Source organism: Dryobates pubescens, chromosome 33 (genome assembly GCF_014839835.1).
Source record: "Dryobates pubescens isolate bDryPub1 chromosome 33, bDryPub1.pri, whole genome shotgun sequence".
In the NCBI taxonomy this organism is placed as follows: Eukaryota; Metazoa; Chordata; class Aves; order Piciformes; family Picidae; genus Dryobates; species Dryobates pubescens.
The window spans coordinates 1,204,683-1,231,962 of record NC_071644.1 but is presented as its reverse complement, the minus strand read 5'-3'; the positions used below and the strand labels follow the sequence as shown (position 1 = coordinate 1,231,962).

General features: G+C 60.4%; 1 protein-coding gene across 2 annotated transcripts in view; it reads right to left on the bottom strand.

Annotated features, from left to right (window-relative positions):
* Positions 1-4,725: 4,725 nt before the first annotated feature.
* Positions 4,726-27,280, bottom strand: part of USP48 (ubiquitin specific peptidase 48) — a 63,203-nt gene continuing 40,648 nt past the window's right edge. The window contains exons 16-27 of one of the 2 annotated variants that reach the window (XM_054175941.1): positions 23,400-23,524; positions 21,795-21,917; positions 15,249-15,310; positions 14,118-14,228; positions 13,325-13,455; positions 12,056-12,162; positions 9,235-9,339; positions 7,823-7,978; positions 6,649-6,774; positions 5,647-5,695; positions 5,189-5,215; positions 4,726-5,096 (exon numbers count right to left, since the gene is read on the bottom strand). In XM_054175941.1, the coding sequence (XP_054031916.1) occupies positions 5,074-5,096; positions 5,189-5,215; positions 5,647-5,695; positions 6,649-6,774; positions 7,823-7,978; positions 9,235-9,339; positions 12,056-12,162; positions 13,325-13,455; positions 14,118-14,228; positions 15,249-15,310; positions 21,795-21,917; positions 23,400-23,524 (1,145 nt within the window). In that variant the 3' untranslated portion in view covers positions 4,726-5,073. The remainder of the gene's footprint in view (positions 5,097-5,188; positions 5,216-5,646; positions 5,696-6,648; positions 6,775-7,822; positions 7,979-9,234; positions 9,340-12,055; positions 12,163-13,324; positions 13,456-14,117; positions 14,229-15,248; positions 15,311-21,794; positions 21,918-23,399; positions 23,525-27,280) is intronic. The other variant, XM_054175940.1, reaches the window with a different exon arrangement.

Here is a 27,280-nt window from a genome sequence, read left to right as displayed (position 1 = left end):
GGGGAGCCAGCGCACCGGGAGCGGTGGGGGCCGGGTCACTCTCAGGGTGGGGGGGGTCGGGCCTACCGAGACCCTCCCCCAAACTCATCGCACCCCCGAACCAGCCCCACCCACCCCCAAGGGCGCCCTCTGCCGGTGGGAGGTGACGCCACGTGGGGCAGCACCACGGACAGCGCCGAGCTCCGGTGTAGACCTAACCCTGGTGTAAACACAACCTGGTGTAAACCCAATCTGGTGTAAACCTGTCCTGTGTAAACACAACCTGGAGTAAACACAGCCTGCTGTAAACCCAGCTCTGGGGTAAACACAACCTGGAGTAAACACATCCTGGTGCAACCACAACCCTGGTGCAACCACAACCCTGGTGTAACCACAACCCTGGTGCAAGCCCACCCCGGTGCAAACAGCCCTGGTGTAAACACAACGCTGGTGTGAGTCCATCCTGGTGTAAACCCAACCCTGGCACAAACACAATCCTAATGCAACCCCACCCCTGGTGTAAATTGCCCTAGGGAGACCCCAGCCCCAGTGCAAACCCAACCCTGGTGCAAAGCCATCGTGGTGCAAACCAAACCCTGGTGCAAGCAAGCTTCACCCCCATGCAAGCCTGCCCTGGCCATGTGCAACCCTCGTGCAAGGCTGAACACAGCCCTGGTGCAAAAGGGAGCCTCGTGCAAACACCACCTGCCTTGGAGTAAACACAACCCTTGTGCAAAGAGAACACTGGGGTGAGCACCACCCTGGTGCAAAGACGGCCCAGCCCTGTGCAAAGGCAACGTTGGTGCAAGCATCACCCTGGTGCAAGCACCAGCCTGGTGCACAGGTGTCCTGTCCCCCTGCAGATGTGACCAAGTGCAGCCCTGCCCCAAACGTGACCCTCGTGGGGGTGCAGCGCTGGTGCAAACACCACCCTGGTGCAGCTGAGCCTCAGCTCTGTGCAAACACCACTGTGTGCAAATCCATCTCTAGTGCAAGTGTGACCCATCCTGGTGCAAACACCACCCTGGTGCAAAGGGAACCCTTGTGCAAACGCAGCCCATGCTGGTGCAAGCACAGCCCTGGTGCAAGCACCACCCTGGTGCAGCCACAGCTCTGGTGCAGCTGAGCCTCAGCTCTGTGCAACCACCACCCTGGTGCAAACACCGCTGTGTGCAAGTCCATCCCTAGTGCAAGTGTGGCCCAGCCTGGTGCAAGCACAACCCTGGTGCAAGCACAACCCTGGTGCAAGCAAGCGTGTCCCTGGTGCAAGCGGGACCCCATCCTGGCACAGACACGGCACTGATGCCAAACCCTCCCTGGTGCAAACACCACCCCTGGTGCAAGCCTCCCCCTGGTGCAAGCCCGGCCCACCCCCGTGCCACCCCCGCCCCGGTGCATGCGGGTCCCGGCCCCGTGCAAGCCCCCCGGCGCCCGAAGGCCGCCCCGCTGCAGCTGCACCGCCGTCACCTGGCCCCGTGCGAACGCCCCCCCGGTGCCAGCGTGCCCCGGCCCCGCGCACACACAGCCCTGCTGCAGCCACGGCCCGGCCCGGGGCCGCCGCGGGCCACGCTGTGCCCCCGCTGGGCACCGGCACTCTGCAGGGTCCCCGGGGGGCGCCCCCCAACGCCTCCCCCCCAAGCGCAGCACCCAAAGAGGGGTGGAGGCAGTGACCCAGATGTGGGGCCAGGCCTGGGGGGGGAGGGGGACACACAGTGGGGGTTGAGGGGGAGACTGCAGGGAGTGGGAATCGGGGGGGGGGGGAGGGAGGCAGAAAGGGGAGGGGACAGATTTTGGGGTAACCGGCGGGGGGGGGGGGGGCAGGTTAGGGGCAGATAATGGGGAAAGGCGGGGGGGGGGGGGGGCGGCAGAAGGGCCACACACAGAGAAAGATTTGGGGGTAACTGGGGCGGGGGGGGGCAGGCTTGGGGGGGTAATTAATGGGGCAGATATGGGGGGGGTATTTTGGGAGGGTGAGGTTTTAGGGTAGCGGGGAGGGGGCAGGCTGGGGTGGGTAATTAACGAGGGGGGTATCGGGGGGGGGGAGGGGCAATTAATGGGGAGATGCTGGGGAGGGGGTGAGGGGCAGTTAACGGAGAAGATCTTTTGGGGAGGGGCAGGTTGAGGGGGGGTCCATGGAGGGGGAGCCCCCAAGTGCTCCACCCTGCCCAGGCCCGGAGCATCCCCCACCCCCCCGGTACTGGTACCGGCTGAAGGTCACCGTGGACGGTGCTGCGCTGGGGAATGGGGGAGCAGCGGGATGCAGACTGCGGGGGGGACACACACGCGACGCGGACACGTCTCCGGGGAGCCCCCGGAGCGGCACTTACCGGAGGGGCGGCGGGGCCGGGGCCGGTACCGGAGCGGAGCCGGAGCCGGTACCGGGAGCGGAGCGGAGCCGGGGCCCCGCCGCTCGCTGCCACCGCGCCGCGTCACGTGCGGCGGGGCGGGGCAGCCCCTCCGGGGGGGCTGGAGGGGGGATGGCACCGGGCACCGGCACCGGGCATCGAGCACTTACCCTGGGCACAGCATCACCCCCAGGCCGGGAAGCGCCCCTCCATCCCTGCTCCCCCTCCTCTCCCTGTCCTCAGCACCCAGACGCCCCCCGCCAACCCCCCCCCCCCCCGGCAGAGGTGACCCCAAATCCCATCTCCACCCGCCCACCCTCACTGGTGCCCGGGTACCCTCCACCCACCCTCACTGGTGCCCGGGTACCCTCCTCTGGCCATGACCTGCATCCCTCCCTGCTCCCCAGGGTCTCCCCCTCCCCCCATCCCTGGTCCTGGTCCCTTCACCCATCACCTGCACTGCCCCCACCCGCCCCCTGCATCCCACCCGGGTCCCCCTACCCATCCTCTCCCCACATCCTTCCCCCCCCCCCCCCCCCAGCAGCCAGGCCCCAAGCACCCCATCCAGCACCCATCTCCCTCCCTCCAAGGACCACTCCGGGGCCAGGAGGGACACCCCCGCCAGGGGGAACGGCTGGCACTGGGTGCCAGGGCAAGGGCACAGCCGGGTGCCAGCCTGCATGCAGCCCTACAGGCACTGTGGATGGGCAACAGGGAGGAGGACACCAAGAGGAGCCTGCAGGGGTGGCCTGGCCCATGGGGGTGGCAGATCCAGCCCCGAGGTGCTGTGTCCAGGCTCCCACGGCTCCAGGCTCTGCTTTAAGCCCTGAGCATTAGCAAGGAAGGGGCAGAACTGGGCTCCGGGGGCAGCTCTGGGTGCCCCGGGGGCAGCAACTCCGCCCCCCCCCCCCCGTCCTGGCTCCTTCCTCCCCCAGCTCTGCCTTCCCCCCGTTGTAAGCTCAAGGAAAGGACTGTTTGTAACGTTGAACACCAGCACAGGGAGAAGAGCCCAGCAGGGAATCCCCTGGGACCGGGACATGGCCACGGACAGCTCCAGCCCCTGCCCCAGCTCCCTGCCTCCAGCTCCTTCACCTTGGGAAAGGCCACACAGGGCCAGGATGGCCTCCAAAACCACCTTCTCAGAGCTCCACAGGCCCCCAGTGCAGGCTGCTTCACCCCAAAACCCGAGGACAGGGGTGAAGAGGAGGAAGAGGCTGGGGGGAAGAGGGGGAGGATAGGGGCAAGAGGAGGGAGCAAGAAGAGGAGAAGGGGTCAAAGAGAAGAGGAGAAAGATGAGGTCAAGAAGAAGAGAAGGAGGAGGAGGAAAGGGTCAAGAAGAAGAGGAGGAGGGCAACAAGAAGGAGGAGGGTGAGGAAGGGGTCAAGAAGAGGAGGAAGAAGAGATTGAGGAGGAGGAGTAGGGGGTCAAGAAGAATACGAAGAAGAGGAGGAAAGGGTCAAGAAGAAGAAGAGGATGAAAGGGTCAAGAAGAAGAGGAGGAGGAAAGGGTTAAGAAGAAAAAGAAGAGGAGGAGGAGAAAAGGGTCAAGGAGAAGAGGAGGAGGAAGAGGAAAGGGTCAAGAAGAAGAGGAGGAGAGGGGCAAGAAGAGGCTGCAGAGCCCCAGCACAGCTCCTGGGGTAAAAGGCAACACTGAGCACAGCCTCTGGGCTGGGAGCTGTGTGCCACTCATCTTCTCACAGCCCCAACCTCCTGCCAGCCTCTGCCAGCTCCTGTGGCACCAACCTGCCCCTGGGCACCAGGCTGTGGTGTTAGGGAGGGACCTTCACAGGGCCCTCTTCTCCTGCAGCCTGGCAGCAGCTCACTTGCTCCTGCCACCAGCAGGGCACAGAGGCTGGCTGGGGGCTCCAGAAGGGAGCAGCAGCAAAACAATTCTTAGAGCATGCCTGGAAACAGGAGAACAGAGGGGGGAAAAACCACCCCCAAAAGCCTCCTCCCAGGGGAAGATGCCAACTCCCCAGGCTGTCAGCACTCCTGGCAGGCCCCAGCTGGGGGCAGAGATGGTGAAAGTGGCCAAAATGCCTCCAGGTTGCTAAAAACCACTTCAGAGAGAGCAGGAGCAGGGTCTGGGAAACTCCTCAAGGTTTGGAAGCAGAAGGAGGCTGAAGGGGCAGCAGCTGCCCAGCCCCTCCCCTGCTGCAGGGCAGCGTTTTGGGTTAGAGAGAGGAGGTTTGGGGGCTGGGGGGAGGGCTGGGGTGGGGGGGTGGCAGAACTTGGATGTTTCCTCCTGTGTCCCAGCTGCTTGACTTCCAGGCTGGGCCAGAGTGGATGGAAGCTGGGCTGAGCTGCTGGAGGTGACACTGAGGTGGGCTTGGGGGGGGGGGTCCCAGCCCCTCCTGGGCCGGTGGGGGGCTGCTGGCTGCACACAGGAGACGCTCTGGCTGCTGCCAAACCTCCTCCCAGCTTCCTCTTGCTTTATTAAATACAAGCCTGGGCAGGCTCTCTCCAAGGCAGGGTTGTCCTTCAGTGCAATCTGCTTTGACATAAGGCATGGGGTTTGTTTGTTTTTCTGGGGGGGGGGGGTGGGAGGGGGGGTGGGGGGGAAGGTTGGGGAGCAGTCATTTCAAAATGGGTTTCTGCCTTCTGGAAGAGTCAAAGAGTTTCAGTCCTGGATCCAGCTTGGTTGGTTTGGTTTTTGTTTGGTTGTTGGTTGGTTTTTTTTTTTGCTTTTAATGCCCTACCCACGTTAAAATCCTCTTCCCTTCTGCTTGCTCCTCATGGAAAACAAAGCATCAGTGTCCAAGCAAACCAGTCCCTGAGGAGAGAAGAACAGGCAGCAGGTGATGGAGACAAAAGTCAGCATGGGGGTAAATACAGAGGGCTCTGGGGGAAAAGCCTTGGGCTCACCTTTAAATCCTTCTTCAGGCATACAAACTGCAAGGGGGGAAGGAGAATTGTTGGGTTAGAAGCCTCCTGACAGCTGTTCCTCACGAGATCTTTGCCCTTCCAAGCCCCAAATCTCCCACTCAGTGACATCAAAGCATCACCATGGAACCACAGGACTCGGGGTTGGAGGAGACCTCCAAGATCATCCAAGTCCAACCTTCAACCCAGCACCACCGTGGGCAGCAAACCACATCCCCAGGCGCCATGGCCACAGGTTTCTTCAGCACCCCCAGGGATGGGGACTCCACCACCCCCCTGGGCAGCCTGTTCCTGTGCCTGCCATCTCCACATTCCACCATCACAACCCCAAACCCAACACAATGCTCAGCTGCCAGTGCACCTCCCAAACTCACAGCACCTCCCCTGCCCCCCCTGAAAGCCTCCTGGGTGTCCCAGCCCAGCCTGAGCCCAGCCCTCACCTTGCATCACATCGTCCATGGCTGCGTAGTCTGCGATGGGCTCATCAGCCTGGGGAGGGAAGGGGGGCAGGGGGTGAATGGCTGAGGGAGCTGCTTCAGGGGTTGGGGTGGCACAGCATCACACAATCCAAATGGGTTGGGTTGGAAGGGACCTCAAAGCTCATCCAGCTCCAACCCCCTGCCATGGGCAGGGACACCTCCCCCCAGCCCAGGCTGCTCAGGGCCTCATCCAGCCTGGCCTCCCCTCCAGGCAGGGGACAGCCACAGCCTCCCTGGGCAGCCTGTGCCAGAGTCTCCCCAGCCTCACTCTCAACAATTTCTTCCTCATCTCCAGTCTCAGTCTCCCCTCTCCCAGCTCAAAGCCATTGTCCTCATCCTGGCACTCCCAGCCCAAAGTCCCTCCCCAGCTCTCCTGGAGCCCTTCAGGGGCTGGAAGGCTGCTCTGAGGTCTCCCTGGAGCCTTCTCTTCTCCAGGCTGAACAGCCCCAGCTCTCCCAGCCTGTCCCCACAGGGGAGGATCTCCAGCCCTCTGCTCATCTTTGTGGCTTCCTCTGGCCCTGCTCCAACAGTTCAACACCCTGGTGCTGGGGTCCCCAGCACTGGAGGCAGTGCTGCAGGTGGGATCCCAGCAGAGCAGAGCCAACCCCAACACGCTGGGGTCATGGTGCTGCTTCTCAGGAGACATCTCCAGCCCAAACATCATCTGAGAACAAGAGTGTGTGTGTGTGTGTGGGGGGACTCCCTCCCTAATTCAGCCACATTTGGGGCTGAGCAGCAAAAAGCAGCTCACAAATGCTCCTCCCAATCCAGCCCAAGTGGATTTTCCTCCTCCAAGCAGGAGGTGCAGGAGGAATTGGTTAGCCGCAGCAGCGGCGACCGGTTGGGCCGGTCCGGCACAGGGGGGTGACTTCCACCTGCACCACTGAGGTGCTTCCTCTCTGGCTGAGCACAAAGCAGTGCCCATCCTCTGCTGGGTTCAGTGCCCAGCTTGCCCCCTGGTACCTTCAGCAGGATGACAGACTCGGGGATGACGCCCAGGCTGCCCAGCGTGGCGGTGTCGTCGCTCAGGATCTTGCCGTCGATGGAGAGGTTCTGGTCGAAGGGAGCAACTGAAAATGCATGCATGATCTGTGCCAACAGAGTGAGACAGGCTGACTGTGTGCCCAGGGAAGTGCTGTGCCCAGGGGCACAACCCCACCCACACAGCAGGCTGCAGCCCCTCTCCCTCCTGCCCCTCCCCACAGCGTGCTCCTAACCTGCTGGCTGCTCAGCCCAGAGCGCTGCACTGGCACCGGGGAACTGCTGGGGCTGGGAGAGCTCAGCCAGTCCCACCCTGAGCCCAGCACTGCCAGGGCTCCACTGAACCATGGCCCTCAGCACCACCTCTCCAGGGCTTTCTAACCCCTCCAGGGCTGGGGACTGCAGCACTGCCCTGGGCAGCCTGGGCCAGGCCTTGAGACCCTCAAAGGGAAGAAATTGTTCCTCATGGCCAACCTAAACCTCCCCTGAGCCAACTTGAGGCTGTTTCCTCTTGTCCTATGGCTTCTTCCTTGGGAGAAGAGACCAAGCCCCACCTCACTCCAGCCTCCTTCCAGGCAATTGCAGATAGCCAAATTTCCCCTCAGCCTCCTTTTCTCCAGACTAAACACCCCCAGCTGCTCCTCCCCAGCCCTCTTCTCCAGACCCTTCACCAATTTCATTGCCTTTTCCTGGACCTGCTCCAGCCCTCAATGTCCCTCTTGGAGTGAGGAGCCCTAAACTGAACCCAGGATTTGAGGTACAGCCTCAGCAGTGTCCAGTGCAGGGGGACAATCCCTGCCCTGCTCCTGCTGCTCACACCACTGTTGCTCCAGGCCAGGCTGCTGGTGGCCTCCTTGGCCACCTGGGCACCCCCTGGGCTCATCTTCAGCTGCTCTCAGTCAGCACCCCCAGGGTCCTTTTCCACCAGGCAGTTTCCAGGCACTCTGCCCCCACCCTGGAGCCTTCCTGGGGTCGCTGTGACCCAAGTGTAGGATCCAGCCCTTGGCCTTGTTGAACCTCAGCCCACTGGCCTCAGCCCATGGAGCCATCCAGCTTGGTCAGGTAGATCCTTCCACCCTCCAGCAGATCAGCATCCCACCCAACCTGGCAGGCAGCATCTGCAGGCTGACTGAGGCAGCCCTGCCCAGCTCCTCACCTGTATTTTCAGCTCCTTCAGGGTCTGGTTTGCAGACACCAGCAGAGCCTTCTCCCCTCGCACCTTCCTGTGCCGAGTGCTCCTCCTGATGCCCTGCTTCTGGTAGCTGGCATAGCTCTGGTGGGAGACCTTCTGGCGCTTGGCACTGCCATTGGCCTGCAAACAAGAGGCATAAGAAGATAAAAACCAATATTAAATCAACCAGGAGCTGCAGACTGGCTGGGCAATGGAAGCTGGTGGTGCCCCAGGGGGCGGTCAGGCACGCGAGGCAAAGCGCTGGAGCAGGCCCTTGGAAAGCCAATGGCTGAGGGCAGCCCAGGAGTGGCCTTGTGAAACCTCAGCTCCTGCTTCTGAAGCTAGCAGAGGGCAGGCTCCCACCAGCCAAGTGGACAAGAGACCATCAGCACTGGAGCTCTCCACACCCAAAGCCGTGGTGTGGTATGGCCACACAGCAGGACAGGGCACGCTGGTGTGGCTGAGGAGGAAGAGGAGGCGGAGGACGAGGAGGAGGAGGAGGAGGAGGGGGAGGAGGGAGAGGGGGAGGGGGTGGAGGGGGAGGCGGAGGAGGCGGCGGGGGAGGAGGAGGAGGAGGAGGAGGGGGAAGAGGAGGGCTGTGCCATCCTGCTGACTCCAGAGGACAGGACCACAGGATGTCAGAGGTTAGAAGGGACCCAAAGAGATCATCCAGTCCAACCCCCCTGCCAGAGCAGGAGCATACAGCCTAGCTCAGGTCACACAGGAACACATCCAGACAGGCTTTGAAAGGCTCCAGAGAAGGAAGCTCCACAGCCTCTCTGGGCAGCCTGCTCCAGGGCTCTGGGACCCTCACAGTGAAGAAGTTCCTCCTGGTGCTGAAGTGGAACCTCCTGTGCTGCAGCTTACATCCACTGCTCCTTGTCCTATCACAGGGAGCAAGTGAGCAGAGCCTGTCCCTGTCCCCTCCCCCTCCTGACCCCCAGCCCTCAGATATTTATATACATTTATTAAATCCTCTCTAAGTCTTCTGCTCTCCAGACTAATCAGCCCCAGGGCTCTCAGCCTCTCCTCACCAGGCAGTGCTCCAGGCCCCTAATCATCCTCACAGCCCTCTGCTGGACTCTCTCCAGCAGATCCCTGTCCCTCCTGAACAGGGGAGCCCAGAACTGAAGGCAGTACTCAAGGTGAGGTCTCAGCAGGGCAGAGTAGAAGGGGAGGGGAACCTCCCTGGCTCTGCTGGCCACACTCCTCTTGATGCACCCCAGGACCCCGTTGGCCTCCTTGGCCCCCAGGGCACATTGCTGTCCCACGCAGAACTCGTTGTCCACCAGCGCTCCCAGGTCCAGGGGGCTGCTCTCCAGCAGATCACCTCCCAGCCTGCACTGGTGCAGGATGACACAAACCCCACAGGACCTGAGGTTGCCCTGGGTCTCTACCTGGTTAAAATCTGGGTCCTGCTCCCCCTCTGGCTTGTTCTCCTCCCTTTCCTCTTCCGCTTCTGAGCTGCTCACGTTCAGCTCCGGAGCAGCGTCCTTCATCACCTGCAGTCACAAAAGTCATTCTCCGTAACTACCAGCCCAGCAGCTGCCCCAGCACCACACACAGCTCACAGGGCCCCCAGGACTCCACCTCCAGCTGACAAACCCCCAAGGCAAACCAGGAGCAAGCCCAGGGTCCCCTCCCCGTGCTCCACAAAGCCTCCTCCAGCCCTCCCCAGCTGCGCAGCACCGCAGGGGGATTGGGCTCGGGAGCAGCAGCCTCGGGGTTGCCTCACAGGTGCTTCCTGTGGCTCAGGACCTTCCCTCCCTTGCTAGGCAGAAGGGAAGGTCTCCAGGGGCCTGGGCTGATTTCTTCCCCCATTAGCTGGCTGCTTCTCTGGTTCATCTAAGTGTCTCATGAAAGCCCTGAGCCAGGGGGAAGGAATATTAGCTGTAAATTAAGACACTTCTGCAGGCCTCCAGCAGGCTGCCAGAGGCACTCAGCAGAGTTATTTATGGGGCTGCAGGTTGTAAGTAAATGAAATCTAAATAATTCACACAAATACAGAAGTCAAAAGGGATCTTCAGGGGTGGAGAAGCCACTCCAGGAGTCATGGACTTGCTGGCTGTGATTTGGCATCAGGAATTCACATTGGCTTTGGCAGGGGCTGGGGTTTGCAGGAGCCCAGGAGAGTGGAGCTCTCCAATGCTGGACACCCCCAGAGCTCTTCTCTTGTCACCATAACTGCAATTAAAAGGGTGCAAGCCCAGCTCCCAAACCTCCAGCACCAACCAGAGCCTCCCCAGAGCCCTCTGGATTCCATACAGCCCTGGCTTCCCTCTGGCAGTGGCAGAAGTTGGTGCTGGAGGCCTTGAAACCTCAGCTCCTGCTTCTAAAGCTAGCAGAGGGCAGGCTCCCCCCAGCCAAGTGGACAAGTGACCATCAGCACTGGATGTCTCCAAACCCAAAGCCATGGTGTGGTATGGCCACACAGCAGGTCAGGGCATGCTGGTGTGGCTGAGGAGGAGGAGGAGGAGGAGGGCTGTGCCATGCTGCTGGCTCCAGAGGATGACACAAACCCCACAGGACCTCAGGTTGCCCTGGGTCTCTTCCTGGTTAAAATCTGGGTCCTGCTCCCCCTCTGGCTTCTTTTCCTCCCTTTTTCTCCACTCCTCTGGCAGTGGCAGAAGGAGGTGCTTGGGGGTTGGAGGGAAGGGGGGGAAGAGCTGGGGTGAGGGGGTGGGAAATGCTCCCTGGGCCTTGCAAAGGCACAGCAGCAGGGAAGGAAGCAGCAGGTGCCAGGGGCATCACCCTGGCTGGCAGCGCTCCGCATCGTGCCAAGGCTGCCCTCCTAGCAGGGGGCCTGGCAGGCCAGCCCTGGCCCCCTCTCTGCAGCCCCAGCTCCAGCTGCTGGGTGAAGAATGGCTGCTTGTGTTCCTGCCAGCCCCACGTGTGAGCAGGGTCCTGCCCGGCGCCAGAGCACAGCAACCACCCCCCTGCTCCGGAGCCGGCAGCCAGCCTGGGCAGCCAAGCTCCAGGCAGAAAACCTGGGCCTGGGGGCTCTGGACTGTGCTGCAGGCTGGACATCTCCACAGCCAGGGCAGAAACCTGGCCAGCCCCCAGCAGCCTGCACTTCTCCAGGCTCCAGCTCCTCTCTTGGGCTGGCAGGGAGGTGAAAATCCACGAGGAAAACCAAACCAAGCCAACAACCAACCAAAACCCCCTGGGCAAAAAAGCCCAACCCCAGAGTGCAGAGGTGCAGGGAACACAGAAGCCTAAAATGGGTTGGGTTGGAAGGGACCTTCAAGATCATCCACTTCCAACCCCCCTGCCATGGGCAGGGACACCTCCCACCAGCACAGGTTGCTCAAGGCCTCATCCAGCCTGGCCCTGAACACCTCCAGGCAGGGCACAGCCACAGCCTCCCTGAGCCTGTGCCAGAGTCTCCCCAGCCTCACTGGCAAGAATTTCTTCCTCATCTTCAGTCTCAGTCTGTCCTCTCCCAGCTCAAAGCCATTGTGCCTCATCCTGGCATTCCCAGCCCTTGTCCAAAGTCCCTCCCCAGCTCTCTTGGAGCCCTTTCAGCTACTGAAAGCTCTTTATCTGAGCTTGCCATGAGCCTTAGGTGCTCCTTAAAGCATAAAAGAAGACCTAAGGAGGAAGATTCACTGTAACCATATGTTGGCTACCTGTGAAACCAGTTCTAGACCTGAGAGTGGTCCCTTAAGGCCCCAGTAAAGCAGAGAGGCTTCACAGCTTCCAAAGGGATCCTGAAAACCACCTCCAAGCTCACTGTGACCTCCCCAGCGTGGAGGTTAAGAGCCTGTTTCTCTCCAGGACTAAATGTCACTTGAGCAAGCAAGAAAGGAGATGACAAATCCTGGAGGGGGAGGGAGGAGAACAGGTAGAGCCTGGTAACACCCTGCTGAGGAGACAAAATGGTGACATTTGCCTACAACAACCAAAGCTGAGAGCAGCCACGAAGGCACCTGGGGGAGCAGAGATTCCCTTTGGCAAAAGGAAGCCTGGAGGAGAGCACATTTTCAGAGCAGCTGCAGCTTTTTGCTTGCAGAGAGGAGCAGCCCTGCCCACCACCAGCACCACCACCACCACCCCAGGCCACCCAGCACCCCCAGCAGCATGTCCCAGCCCCGTGGCAGGCTGCCACAGCTGTGTCACTGCTGTTGTCAGGGACGTGATTTGGGTGGCTGGTGTGGTTCCAGGAAATGGGAAGGGAGCTGGGCTGAGCCAGCAGGCAGGGAGGAAGCTGGTTGGTACCTTCTTGTTGTCCACCACTTTGTGGATGTAGATGGTGGCCTGGGTGTACTCACGCAGGTCTCGCTGCTGCTGGCACAGGAGTCCCTCTCTGCACTCTGGACAGAGCTCTGGGGAGGCACAAAGGAAAGGCAAATCAATTCCTTCCAGCTCCCTGGAGACACCTGCCCAAGGCCTCCAAGCTCTTGCCCTCACCCTGAGTGGATCTCACAGCCAGGGGCATCTGCCAAGCTCCCTCTTTATCTGCCCCCCACCAGATCATAGAATCCCAGACTGGTTTGGGTGGGAAAGGACCTCTAGAGCTCACCTAGCCCAACCTCCTGCAGTCAGCAGGGACATCTGCAACCAGGGCAGGCTGCTCAGAGCCCTGTCCAATCTCATTTGGAATGGTTCCAGGGATGGGGCATCTACCATCTCTGGGCAACCTGGGCCAGGGTCTTAGCACCCTCAAACAGGGATCATAAGAACCCCACGAGGGCCCCAGCACAAGGTCACCTCCAGCAAGAGGATGGTGCCTGTCTCTCACCAGCTTCCCTGCTGGGACTTTCTGCAGGGAGCCCAAACCCTTCCTTATGGGTGAAACCAAAGCCCCAGAACTCCAGCCCTGCTTCATTCTGGCTTGTGCCCACCTGTCCTATGGCCCCAGACATCCACCTCTCCCCCCAGCTGCTCCACAGTGGCATCAGCGGTGACTTCAAGTCATGACCAGCCCATCAGGTGCTCTGCCCTGGGAGACGTCTCTGGCTCCAAGCCCCTTGGAAATGGCAGCACAGTTTGCCAGGAGAGGTCTCCTTTAATGCCATCAGAAGGCTGAGGCTCTGAACAGCCTCCTCAGGAACTGCTAAGGCTTCAGGTGGCAGAGTGAGTAGGACCTGATGGTCTTAAAGGTCTCTTCCAGTCAAAACAACTCTATGACTCTATGATCCTCAGCTGGAGCAGGCTGCTCAGAGCCCTCACCTGGAATGTCCCCAGGGATGGGGCATCTCCCACTTCTCTGGAACACCCAGGCCAGGGTCTCACCACCCTCAGTCTAAAGAAACTCTTCCTCTATCTGGTCTGAACCTCCCTCTTTTGGCCTCAAGCCATCAGCCCTTGTCCTGCCACAACAGGTCCCGAGCTCTCCGATCGCCCTCTTTAAGTGCCAAAAGGCCACGCTAAAGTCTCCTCCTGCAGTAAGACCTGACCCTTTAGCCCCAAAAGAGCCATTTCCCAGGGAGCTGGCCCTGAGGAGCAGGAGGAGAGGGCAGGGAGGGCAGCAGGAGAGGCACTCACGGGGCTCAGAGGTGAACACCGCGCTGTCGGGCTCGGCCCCGGCCGCCGGCCTGCGGCTGATCTTGATGACGTGATCCACCACAAAGAGTTTCTGAATCCTCTCCCACTCACTGGGCCATATCAGAGCTATACTGTGCAAAGGAACAAGAAGGTGCTTTATGCCACGACAAAGCCGAGCCCCAGCTCCTCACCAGCCTCCCCTCTCATTTATTTTCCCCTCCTTCAGCCTGGAACCAAAAGAAAAGCTGTGAGTAAAAACCAGAGGAACAATCAACCCCCCCAGCCCCAGCGACACAGGAGGCCTGAACGCCCAAGATAACAGCAGCCTCTTATTAGTGATGCTGTGCTGCTCCAGTCATGCCTGAGGGTGGCTGGAGGAGGAGGAGGAGAAGAGGAGTGGAAGATCTGCTGCTTTTAGTTCTGCATCGCTGCAGAAGAAACGCTCCAGAGCATGAACTCCAGCCCAGCATCCAGCGCGCTGGGGGGCAAGGCTCGGGGACAGCTCGTGGCAAAGAAGCCGGATGCTTCTCCACCCCTGGTTGAGTTCAGGGTGGTTTATTGTTAGGAACCAGCCAAGCTGAAGTGAGCTCTTTTTTTGTTTCTCCCTGACCCAGCAGCCTTCAACAATCCAGGTCTGGTCTTGCATGAAAGGCTTTAGGTGGGCCCCGGAAAGCATCTGCGCTGGTTTGGTCGGCAGGGAAAGCCTTTGCTCCTCACGCTGGGGAGCCTCTGGGAGCCTTCCCCCGGGGCTCAGCGGGAGGTGAAGGCACCCACGTGAAGAGAAGGAACTCACAGTTTGGAGTCTTCTTTGGTCATGGAAGCGTAGGTGAACATCAGGCCCCCGTGGGGGCAGAGCAGGACGCTGTTCCCCACCGAGGACACAGGGCTGCAGCGCGTCGGCCTCCTGCGCGGGGAAAGGAGAGCGCTGCCAGAGCCTGCCCGAGGCTCTGGCAGCCAAAAACCACAGCTCTGCAGGCAGCCAAGGAGAGATGGCAGGTGGGTATTAACAGGAGGCATTCCAACAGGGAATGTTCAAGGAGGAGGAAATCAGCTCCGCGTTCCTGCACAGCCAACTCCTTTATCTGGCAGAGATTTCCAGCTCCTACCCGCAGCGGCCTGCGGAGCCAGGACTGAGAGCTGCCCTTGGCCTAGGATACAGCTCCAGACAGATGAAAAAACTAATCAGGTTAGGGATCTAATCCGACCATCTGGGCAAGAGACAGCAAACAAGGAAATATGGGCTCTTACAAGGGATTACAGCTGATAAAAGCCCTCAGGAATCAGCTTCCTGCTTGCCAGGAGGGCCAGGCGCAGGTAACCGCACAGCTGCAGACTGCGCAGGGCTGGAAGGGACTCCCAGAGGGCATCTTGGCCAACCCCCTGCACTCAGCTGGGACACCTCCAACCACAGCAGGCTGCCCAGGGACACATCAAGTCTGAGCTTGAATGCCTCCAGGGATGGGGCCTCAACCCACCTTCCTGGGCAGCCTGTGCCAGTGTCTCCCCAGCCTCACTGTGCAGAGCTTCCTCCTGGAGTCCAACCTAACTCTGCCCTGCTCCAATCTCAAACCACTGCCCCTCAGCCTATCCCCAGAACCCCTTCTGAACAGTCCCTCCCCAGCTTTTCTGTAGCCCCCTTCAGATATTGAAATGCAGCTCTAAGATCTCCCTGGAGCCTTCTCCAGGCTGAACAGCCCCAACTCTCCCAGCCTGGCCTCACTGCAGAGGTTCTGCAGCTCTCTGATCATCTTTGGGGCCTCCTCTGCACCCACTCCAGCAGGTCCACGTCCCCCTCCTGTTGGGGGCCCCAGAGCTGGACACAGCCCTGCAGGTGGAGCAAAATCCTTACCTCCAGCCTCCTCCTCCCCATCACAAGAGAGAGAAAAGGCAATGAACAAGCCCCCAGCCCCTCCAGCCAAGTTACCTGACGAATTTCCTCCACTCTTCCACGAAGAACTGTGAGACAATGTACAGCTCGTCTGTCTCCTGCAGGTGGAAGGGGGCAACAAAAACAGGCTCTTTTTTAATTAACCCAACAATAAGGAGGTGCTGCCTGCCCGAGGCTGCCTGCCTTGGCCCTGCCTGCTCAAGGCTGCCCACTCAGGGCTGCCTGCCTTGGCCCTGCCTGCTCGATGCTGCCTGCTCAGGCCTGCCTGCCTTGGCCCTGCCTGCTCAGGGCTGTCTGCTTGGTGCTGCCTGCCTTGGCCCTGCCTGCTTGGAGCTGCCTGCTCAGGGCTGCCTGCTTGGTGCTGCCTGCTCAGGGCTGCCCGCCCAGGGCTGCCTGCTTGGCACTGCCTGCTCAGGGCTGCCTGCTTGGTGCTGCCTGCTCAGCACTGCCTGCTCAGCACTGCCTGCTCAGGGCTGCCTGCCTTGGCCCTGCCTGCTAAGGGCTGCCTGCTCAGGGCTGCCTGCCTTGGCCCTGCCTGTTCAGGGCTGCCTGTCTTGGCCCTGCCTGCTTGGAGCTGCCTGCTCAGGGCTGCCTGCTTGGCACTGCCTACTTGGAGCTGTCCACTCGGGGCTGCCTGCCTTGGCCCTGCCTGCTTGCTGCCTGCTCAGCCCTGCCTGCTCGGCGCCGTGCTCCCCTCCAGCCCTCTCTACATTTGCCATGACAACCTCATCCCAGCACGCTGGGGAAGCCAAGGCCAAGTACTTTGGGCTCAAGCACCGAGCACTTGCATTACTAATCTCGTGTTGATTACAAAGCTAATTTGGCTTTAGATCCAATTACCTCCAATTCACAGCAGGAAATGGCCCTTGCCCAGCCCAGCCCCCAGCGGCCCAGGCTCCCCCACGCCGCAGGATCCAGAGCAGCTGAATCTCTGCACCCCCCCAGCGGTACTGGGGTGACCCCACCCCCACCTCCCTCGTTTCAGGGAATCATAGAATTGGTTTAGTTGGAAAAGGTCTCTAAGATCACCCAGTCCAACCATCAGCCCAACCCCACCATAGCCATTAAACCACATCCCCAAGTGCCATGGCCACAGGTTTCTTGAACACCTCCAGGGACAGGGACTCCACCACCTCCCTGGGCAGCCTGTGCCAGTCCCTAACCACTCCTGCAGAACAGAAATTGTTCAGAATAGAATAGACCAGGTTGGAAGAGACCTTCAAGATCATGGCGTTCAACCTATCATCCAACACCACCTAAACAACTAACCCCTGGCACCAAGCACCCCATCAAGTCTCCTCCTAAATACCTCCAGTGATGGGGACTCCACCACCTCCCTGGGCAGCACATTCCAATGGGCAATCTCTCTCTCTGTGTAGAACTTCCTAACCTTCAGCCTGAACCTCCCCTGGCACAGCTTGAGACTGTGTCCTCTTGTTCTGGTGCTGGGTGCCTGGGAGAAGAGACCAACCCCCAGCTGGCTCCAACCTCCCTTCAGGGAGTTGCAGAGAGCAAGAAGGTCTCCCCTGAGCCTCCTCTTCTGCAGGCTAAGCCACCCCAGCTCCCTCAGCCTCTCCTCACAGGGTTTGTGTTCCAAACCCCTCACCAACTTTGTTGCCCTTCTCTGGACACCTTCCAGCAAGTCAACCTCCTTCCTGAACTGAGCTATGCCCAATCCAAACCTCCCCTGGCACAATTTCAGGCCATTTCCTCTCCTATTACCTGAGGCTATGGAGAAAGACCAACTCCCACCTTAAACACCTCCAGGGATGGGGACTCCACCACCTCCCTGGGCAGCCTCTTCCGATCCCTGACCACCCTTGCAGGGAAGAAATTGTTCCCAATATCCACTGTGAGCTTTCCCTGGCACAATTTCAGGCCATTTCCCCTCCTTCTATCACCTGGTGCTCTACTAACAGATCCAACAGCTGGATTTGGGGATGGAATTTGCTCCCAGTATGATCAATCAATCAATTTCCTGTCAAGATGTGTTTATTACTCCAACAGAAATAACTCCCAGGAGCAAATGTTTCACTTCCAAGTTGGGATTGCTTCACTCATCACAATCCAGAAGCTTCTCTGTGGCAGCAGCATGGCCTCAAAGCCATGGCTCTGCACCCAGGTGGTTGAGGACAAACTGTTGCTGGCCTGCCCTAAATGATTTGCCATGAGGTAGAAACCACAAGTGACCACCAAGAGTGACAGAAGCCTGGAATGAGTCAGGTTGGAAGGAACCTCAAAGCTCATCCAGTTCCAACCCCCTGCCATGGGCAGGGACACCTCCCTCCAGCCCAGGTTGCTCAAGGCCTCATCCAGGCTGGCCTTGAACATCTCCAGGGAGGAGCATCCAGGGCCCCCCTGGGCAACCTGTTCCCCACCCTCACTGGGAAGATGCCAAGAGCTGGGTGATAAGATGCCTTCCATGCTCACCTACCCTCACCACAGATTTCCAGGCTCACTCCATCTTCCTGCAGGAGAATTCAGCACATCCAAGGAATGCAGGTGGGGTTTTTTCCTCTCCTCTACATTCAACCACTCTGCTTATTTTTCCTTCCCTGAACCTCAGCTGCTTTGGAGCAGGAAAACTCACAAAGCTCAAGGGAGAGATCCTCTGCTCCCTTGATTCTGAGCCATTTCAGAGAGTGGAGGACATAGCTGCAGTGCCTGGAGAGACCCTGACACCTGGAGCTGTGCCATGGTGGTGAGCTCCAGCTTTTCATCACCTATTTTCAGCTACCAAAGCAGCCCCAGCCAATACTGCCCTTAGAAACCACCAGTGAGATCTGGCAGCTGTCCAGCTCAGCAGATTTTGGAGCTCCTGGTTCTGAGCCATGGCTGTGTTAACCTCAGGATGTGCTCAGGCCTGGAGCAGGCACCCAGAGTGGCAAGCTGCCCTCCCACAGAGGAGCCACTGTGGCAGACACCTGCCAAAGCAGCTTGGCAGGACCAAAGAGTCAATCATTAATCAGTGCCTCGAGACATCCAGGAGCCAACAGCTTGGGCCCTGTCCTCTGAGAAGCCTCAAAGGCCTAGGACAGCCCTGGAGAGATGCATTGGTTGTACCAGGGAGAAAGCAGTAGGAGAGGTGTTGGGTGACTGTCTCTCCTGTTTGCAGGGCAGCAGAATTTAAGAGACCCCCCCCCCCCACCCCCCGAGCTCTCCAGATGTCAGGGCACACAGGAATTGTGTCTGAGCAGTGGCAAAAGCCTGGGCTGCATGGGAAGCAGGACTGCAGAAGGAGTTGTGTCCCCTGGACCCAGCACTGGTGAGGCCACACCTTCAATACTGGGCTCAGCCTCGGGCTCCTCACTCCAAGAGGGACACTGAAGGGATGGAGTGAGTCCAAGAAAAGGCAATAAAACTGGTGAAGGGTCTGGAGAACAGGGCTGGGGAGGAGCAGCTGAGGGACCTGGGGGTGTTGAGCCTGGAGAAAAGGAGGCTGAGGCTCATTGCTCTCTGCAGCTCCCCGAAAGGAGGTTGCAGCCAGGTGGGGCTTGGGCTCTTCTCCCAGGGAACAAGGGACAGGGCAAGAGGAAATGGCCTCAAGATGCCCCAGGGGAGGTTTAGGTTAGACATTAGAAGAAACTTCTTCACTGGAAGGGCTCTCAAGAGTGGCCCAGGCTGCCCAGGGAGGTGGTTGAATCCTCATCCCTGGAGGTGTTTCAAAGAGGCAGAGATGTGGTGCTGAAGGCCAGGGGTTAGCAGCAGACCTATCAGAGCTAGATACTGCTTGGACTCAGTGCTCTGAAAGGTATTTTTCAACCAAGGAAGAAGCCATAGGACAAAGGGAAACAGCCTGAAGTTGCCCCAGGGGAGGTTTAGGTTGGACATGAGGAACAATTTCTTCCCTTTGAGGGTTGTCAAGGCTTGGCCCAGGCTGCCCAGGGCAGTGGTGCAGTCCCCAGCCCTGGAGAGGTTTCAAAGCCCTGGTGAGGGCCATGGTTCAGTGGTGCCCTGGCAGTGCTGGGGCCAGGGTTGGACTGGCTGAGCTTAAAGGTCTCTTCCAAGCCAAACAAGTTTGTGATTCTCCCTTAGCAGTGCAGCAGCTGCAGTCAGCCTGAGTGCAGGGTGTGCTTCACAGCCAAGCTCTGCCCTGAGAGGAGCTCTGTGTGGAGGAATTCCTGAGAGACCCCTGCTGCTCCTAAAGGTCTCAGGTTGTGGAGTCTCCTCCTCTGGAGCCTTTCCAGCCCCATCTGGATGTGTTCCTGTGTGACCTGTGCTGGATTCTATGGCCCTGCTCTGGCAGGGGTTTGGACTTGATGATCTTTGCAGGTCCCTTCCAAGCCCTCACCTCTGATCTGTGATCAGAGCCAAACCATTCCCCAGCTCTGCTCTTGGAGCAGACAGAGGGTGGTGGGAAGCTGCCACCACCATCTTGGTCCTTCTAGGGCTGGCTGTGAGCACAGCAGCAGTGCTGTCACTGCCTGTGGAGCTGACTGCAGGCCAGCCACAGCTCTGCTGGCACAGGAGCCGCTCTGTGCCGGCGGCAGGCCCGGTGCCAGCGCGGTTACCGGGCAATCACACCTTGGCACCAGGCACATGGCGCTGGCACGGGCACAGAGAGCTATTATCAGAGGCACAGACTGGTTTGGGTGGGAAGGGACCTGTAAAGGTCATCTAGTTCAAGAACCTGCACTCAGCAGGGACAGCTGCAACCAGAGCAGGTTGCTCAGAGCAACAAACCACCTCACCTGGACTGGTGCCAGCCATGGGGCAGCTCCCACATCTCCGGGCAGTCTGGGCCAGGCTCTCACCACCCTCAGGGTCAAACATTTCTCCCTTCTCTCCACTCTGAGCCTCCCTCTTTTAGTTCAAATCACCACCCCTTCTCCTGTCACAAAAGGCCCTGCTCAAAACTCTGTCCCCAGCTCTTTGATGAGCCCCATAATTAGCAGGCAGATCCCACTGAGGTGGAAGAAAAGTTGATAGGGAGAGAGCTAAAAACTCATCAAAAGCAAAACTCATCAGGCTGAGCAGAGAATGGCTTGAGAGCAGCCTTGAGAAGCATCTGGGGGTGTGAGCTGATGACAAACTCCCCATGAGGCAGCAGTGGTCACTGGCAGCCTAGCAGGCAGCTGTGTGCCGAGCTGCAGCCAGAGCAGGGAGAGCAGCAGCACGGGGAGGGGATTCTGCCCCTCTGCTCTGCTCTGCTCAGCCCCCACCTGCAGCACTGCCTCCAGCTCTGGGGCCCCCAGCACAAGAAGGACCTGGAGCTGCTGGAGAGGCTCCAGAGGAGGCCACAAAGATAATCAGAGGGCTGAGACCCTCCCCTGTGGGGCCAGGCTGGGAGAGTTGGGGCTGTTGAGCATGGAGAAGAGAGGGCTCCAGGGAGACCTCAGAGCTGCATTTCAATATCCTACAGGAAGGCTGGGGAGGGGCTGACTGGAGGAGCCTGTGGGGACAGGATGAGGGCAATAGCTTCGAGCTGGGAGAGGGGAGATGGAGACTGGAGATGAGGAAGAAATTCTTGAGAGTGAGGCTGGGGAGACTCTGGCACAGGCTGCCCAGGGAGGCTGTGGCTGTCCCCTGCCTGGAGGTGTTCAAGGCCAGCCTGGATGAGGCCTTGAGCAACCTGTGCTGGAGGGATGTGTCCCTGCCCATGGCAGGGGGTTGGAACTGGATGAGCTTTGAGGTTCCTTCCAACCTGACTCATTCCAGGCTTCTGTCACTCTTGGTGGTCACTTGTGGCTCTACCTCAGAGCAAATCATTTGGGGCAGGACAGCAACAGTGCAACAGTTTGTCCTCAACCCCCTGGGTGCAGAGCCATGGCTTTGAGGCCATGCTGCTGCCACAGAGGAGAAGCTTCTGGATTGTGAAGAGTGAAGCAATCACAACCTGGGCTGGTGGGAGGTGTCCCTGCCCATAGCAGGGGGTTGGAGGTGGATGATCTTGAAGGTCCCTTCCAACCCAACCCATTCTAGACTTCTATGACCAGAACCTCCTCCAAGCTCTGCTACACTCCCCTGGTCTCCCTCCTCTGAACATGAGGCAGCAGTGTGCCCAGCAGGAGCAGAGAGCTCATCCTGCCCTGTGCTCAGCACTGCTCAGGCCACACCTGGAGTCCTGTGTCCAGTTCTGGGCTCCTCAGGTCAGGAAAGAGGTTGAGCTGCTGGAAGGTGTCCAGAGAAGGGCAACAGAGCTGGGGAGGGGTCTGGAGCACAGCCCTGGGAGGAGAGGCTGAGGGAGCTGGGGTTGCTTAGCCTGGAGAAGAGGAGGCTCAGGGGAGACCTTCTTGCTCTCTGCAACTCCCTGAAGGGAGGTTGGAGCCAGCTGGGGGTTGGTCTCTCCTCCCAGGCACCCAGCAGCAGAACAAGAGGACACAGTCTCAAGCTGTGCCAGGGGAAGTTTAGGCTGGAGGTGAGGAGAAAGTTCTTCCCAGAAAGAGGAATTTACCCTTGGGATGTGCTGCCCAGGGAGGTGGTGCAGTCCCCATCCCTGGAGGTGTTCAAGAGGGGATTGGATGTGGCCCTTGCAGCCATGGCTTAGTTGTCAGGAGGTGTTGGGTGACAGCTTGGACTTGGTGAGCTCTGAGGTCTTTTCCAACCTTAGTGACGCTACGATTCGATGATCCTTTCCCCTACCTGAGGCCAGCTGCCCAGACAAGGCCTGGATTTGTCGTGGAACAGGTTCTGGAGAGAGGTCTTTTGCTCACTGGCCATCATCTTGTGCAGAGCTTCATTCTCCTCCCCTTCACGCTCCAAAATCTGCACAGAACAGTGAAATTACCTCCACGGCCTCAGCTGCTGGCTGCTGCTGCAGGCCGCCAGGAGCCCCCGCCGCAGGCTGCTGAGAGCCCCTGCTTCTGGCTGCCGGGAGCCCCCGCCGCAGGCTGCTGAGAGCCCCTGCTGCCCGGCTGCAGGCTGCCGAGAGCCCCCGCTGCCCCACTGCAGGCCGCCGGGAGCCCCCGCCGCAGGCTGCCGAGAGCCCCTGCTGCCCGGCTGCAGGCTGCCGAGAGCCCCCGCTGCCCCACTGCAGGCCGCCGGGAGCCCCCGCTGCAGGCTGCCGAGAGCCCCCGCTGTCCAGCCGCAGGCCACCAGGAGCCCCCGCCGCAGGCTGCCAGGAGCCCCCCACCGCAGGCCGCCAGGAGCCCCCACTGCCCACCCACAGGCCGCCGGGAGCCCCCGCTGCAGGCTGCCGAGAGCCCCCGCTGCCCCGCTGCAGGCTGCCGAGAGCCCCCGCTGCCCCGCTGCAGGCTGCCGAGAGCCCCCGCTGCCCCGCTGCAGGCTGCCGAGAGCCCCCGCTGCCCCGCTGCAGGCTGCCGAGAGCCCCCGCTGCCCCGCTGCAGGCTGCCGAGAGCCCCCGCTGCCCCGCTGCAGGCTGCCGAGAGCCCCCGCTGCCCCGCCGCAGGCCGCCGAGAGCCCCCGCTGCCCCGCCGCAGGCCGCCGAGAGCCCCCGCTGCCCTGCCGCAGGCCACCGGGAGCCCCCGCCGCCCCACTGCAGGCCACCGGGAGCCCCCGCCACAGGCTGCCAGGAGCCCCCCACCGCAGGCCACCAGGAGCTCCCCACCACAGGCCACCAGGAGCCCCCACTGCCCACCCGCAGGCCGCCGGGAGCCCCCGCTGCAGGCCGCCGGGAGCCCCCGGGAGCCCCCGCTGCAGGCCGCCGGGAGCCCCCGGGAGCCCCCGCTGCAGGCCGCCGGGAGCCCCCGGGAGCCCCCCGCTGCAGGCCGCCGGGAGCCCCCGGGAGCCCCCCGCTGCAGGCCGCCGGGAGCCCCCGGGAGCCCCCGCTGCAGGCCACTGGGAGCCCCCGGGAGCCCCCGCTGCAGGCCACTGGGAGCCCCCGGGAGCCCCCCGCTGCAGGCCACTGGGAGCCCCCGCTGCAGGCCGCCGGGAGCCCCCGGGAGCCCCCCGCTGCAGGCCATTGGGAGCCCCCGGGAGCCCCCCGCTGCAGGCCATTGGGAGCCCCCGGGAGCCCCCGCTGCAGGCCACTGGGAGCCCCCGGGAGCCCCTGCTGCAGGCCACTGGGAGCCCCCAGGAGCCCCCGCTGCAGGCCACTGGGAGCCCCCGGGAGCCCCCCGCTGCAGGCCACTGGGAGCCCCCGCTGCAGGCCGCCGGGAGCCCCCGGGAGCCCCCGCTGCAGGCTGCCGAGAGCTGCTGGGAGCCCCCGCCACGGCGCGCAGTCACGCTCAGCCCCGGCGCACCACCACGCTACTGACAGCCAACAGACCCCCGCTGGCACTCCAGTACCTTGCACTGGGAGCAGCACTCTCTGCTGCTTGGGAATTCTGGGGCCTTGGGGAAATATTGCTTGAGCTTCTCCCAGGCTTCCTTGGAAACCACCCTGCGCTCGTTCTCGGAGATGCAGAGGTCACCTGCGGGGAGAGAGCCAAGGGCAGAGCTTCGCTCAGCGGCCCCCAGGAGATGGAAGAGATACCTCGGGGTGTAAAGGTGCTGGTGGTAGGGGGGGGGTAGATGTCTGTGTGTCAGCAACAAAAGAGCACAAAGTCACCTTCACCTTCTTTATCATTTCCTTGTTTAGACAGGACCAAAAAAAACCCCAATCAGGAGCTCAGTGCCCTTTGGATCTGCAACCCCCACGGCAGGGCAGACACAGAGGGGCAGAGAGGAAAGGCAGGAGGGCAGAGAGGGCACAGGGCTACCAGCTGCTGATCCTGGCTACCCACAGCTCCAGTTGGGTGGGGACTCCATCTACCAAGCTGCAGACTAACCCTGTGCCCTGGGGAACAGCAGCCAGCTGCTTTCCACAGCCCTGGCAGAGAGGGCAAAAGGAGCAAAGGAGGCTGAGGGGAGACCTGCTGACTGTGCAGCTCTCTGAAAGAAGGCTGGAGCCAGGTGGGGCTTGGGCTCTTCTCCCAAGGAAGAAGCCACAGGACAAGAGGAAATGGCCATAAGTTGCCCCAGGGGAGGTTTAGGTTTGACATGAGGAACAATTTCTTCCCCTTGAGGGAGGGTTGTCCAGGCCAGGCTCAGGCTGCCCAGGGCAGTGCTGCAGTCCCCAGCCCTGGAGGGGTTTCAGAGCCCTGGAGAGGTGGTGCTGAGGGCCATGGTTCGGTGATGTCCTGGCAGGGCTGGGCTAAGGGTTGGATTTGAGGACCTTGAAGGTCTCTTCCAACCCAAACAATTCTGGGATTCCATCTCAAAAGGTCTCTCCCAACCATTCTGTGACTCCATGGCAAACAAATTCACCACTGCATCATCTCAAGGCCCTGCTCTGAGCACCTCAAAATGTGGCCAGGGCAGGCTGTGTGCTCTGGGGAGCAATTGGGGTGTGAAGACCTGCAGCAACATCTCCCAGCTCTCCCCCAGCCAGCTGCTTTGCCCTCTCAGTTCCCCTGATGCTCAAGCAGCCCAACAGCCTCCCAAAGAAGGGCTCAGCACGACCCATTTGCCCCTGCAGCAACAGCCACAGCAAAGAGGTCCTGCTCCAGCTCGTGGTCACTCATGTCCACACCAGCACATGGGCTCCAGCAGACAAACAAGGCTTGGGAAAGAAGAAGCTGACAGGGCTTGACAGTCACCAAGGGGAACACAGCCACAGGTCCCTGTGGGACAGCAGCTGGGAAGTCAAGGCATGGCTGAGCAGTGTGGGGTCACAGGGCTGGGAACAGGCACTGCAGCAGGCTGGGGACAGACAACCATGGACTTGTCTGGGCTGGAGATGATCTTTGAGGTCAGAGTCTAACCACTCTCTAAATCTACCAAGGCTGGGGCTGAACCATGGCCCTCAGCACCACATTTCTGCCTCTTTCAAGCACCTCCAGGGATGGAGACTCAAGCCTGGGCCAGGCTTGAAGTGAAGAAGTTTCTTCTAATCTCCAACCTGAACCTCCCCTGGGGCAACCTGAGACCACTTCCTCTTGTCCTATCACTTGTTCCTTGGGAGATCAACCCCCACCTGGCTCCAGCCTCCTCTCAGGGAGCTGTAGAGAGCCATGAGGTCTCTCCTCAGCCTCCTCTTCTCCAGGCTGAACACCTCCAGCTCCCTCAGCCGCCTCTCCCCAGCCCTGCTCTCCAGCCCCTTCTCTGGACCTGCTCCAGCACCAAACCCACACTCAGTACTCAAGCTGTGACCTCAGCAGTGCTGAGTACAGGGGGACAATCACCTCCCTGGACCTGCTGGCCACACTCTTGCTGATCCAGCCCAGGATCACTGCTGGCCTTCACCATGGGTTCCACCAGCAAGAGGGAAGCAAACAGTGGCGGCGCCGAGGGCAGCCAGCCAGGGGCAGGATCCTTCCCTAGCTGCATTTCTACATCCTGAGGAGAAGATGAGGGGGAAAGGCTCCTTCCTCCCCACCCTCTGGCAGCTCTTTAACATGACAAGCAGCTCCTCAGCCCCCTGCAGCCAGGCCTGAACCTCTGCCAGCCCTGAGGAGGAAAAAATAGCAACGGCTCCCCTCTGCTCTTCCCTCCAGCAAACAAAGGTCGAGCGGAGCCGCTTCGGCAAGCACTTGGCCACTTGTGCCTCAGCCAACCCAGCCAAGTGGCCCAGCTTCACCATATGAGGAGGCAGGGCCAGGCTGCTTTCCAGAGCCAGCAAGGCTTGGGGAGGGAGGGGGGGAGCTTGTACAAGTAAGTGCCTTGACATCTTGTGATTAATGAAAACAGATTAATAGGCTGCGGAGCGAAGGAGCTGGGAGCTGGGTGCGCGGAGCAGGCGCTTGGCCATCTGGGAGGAGAGGATCTCAGCTGCTGCTGACCCTGCTCCCCCCTCCTGCTGGCCAGGGGACACCTTTTGGGCACTGACATCAAAGGGCTTTGAATTCCTGGCTGAGGTCAGGCAGCTCCTGAGCAGGGAGGGAGAAACTGCAGCAGAGAGGCCGAGGGACTCCTGCAGGGATGCCTGGCTGGCACTGCTGGAGGCCAGCCAGACCTCACAGGCACAGGGCTGGCTTTTCCACAGCCTTCCCATGGCAGCAGCCACTTCCTCCTCCACAGCAAAGCGAAGGCTGCAGTGGCCAGGCTCTGGCTTGGCTGACAGGCTCCAGAGGGGAATTTTCAAGGTGGGAAGGTTGCTTGCAGGCAGCAATGGGAGGCTGGCTCCAAGGGCTGCCATCTGCCCCCAGATTTAATCATTATTTATTGTGATGTGACCCAAAGGCAGAGATCAAGCAGTGATTCAGCAGCACAATATTTGCAGGGGCCTATTGCCCTCTTTTCACCATGTCTGGCCACAGAGAACGCCTCAGCACCACGCTGCCTGCTTTTGTTTCACAGCAGCAGCCTGAAAGGGCTGGGAAACACTGTGAGAGGCTCTGGAAAGCAGCTAAGTGCTCAAAGCAGCTGCTTTAAACCCAGGCTTTACCAAACCTCACAGCTTTGACTCCACATCCTGGACTAGCCCTGATGGCCAGGAGGTGTGCTGCTCATTTAGGGCACCTCTCTTGGAACAAGGTGGAGCATGCCTGGCAGGGAAGCTGGTGCCTGCAAAGGGGAGTTCAGTAGAACAGAGAGAACTGGGGGTGAGACAGAAAGTAAAGAAATAATAACAAAGGGAGAGAGAAGGGGGGGGGGGGAGAGAGAGAGAGAGAAGGTGGGGGGAGAGGGAGAGAGAAGGGGGGGGAGAGAGAGAGAGAGAGAAGGGGGGGGAGAGAGAGAGAGAGAGAAGGGGGGGGAGAGAGAGAGAGAGAGAAGGGGGGGGAGAGAGAGAGAGAGAGAAGGGGGGGAGAGAGAGAGAGAGAGAAGGGGGGGGAGAGAGAGAGAGAGAGAAGGGGGGGGAGAGAGAGAGAGAGAGAAGGGGGGGGAGAGAGAGAGAGAGAGAAGGGGGGGGAGAGAGAGAGAGAAGGGGGGGAGAGAGAGAGAGAAGGGGGGGGAGAGAGAGAGAGAAGGGGGGGAGAGAGAGAGAGAAGGGGGGGAGAGAGAGAGAGAAGGGGGGGAGAGAGAGAGAGAAGGGGGGGAGAGAGAGAGAGAAGGGGGGGAGAGAGAGAGAGAAGGGGGGGGAGAGAGAGAGAGAAGGGGGGGAGAGAGAGAGAGAGAAGGGGGGGAGAGAGAGAGAGAGAAGGGGGGGAGAGAGAGAGAGAAGGGGGGGAGAGAGAGAGAGAAGGGGGGGAGAGAGAGAAGGGGGGGGAGAGAGAGAAGGGGGGGAGAGAGAGAAGGGGGGGAGGGGA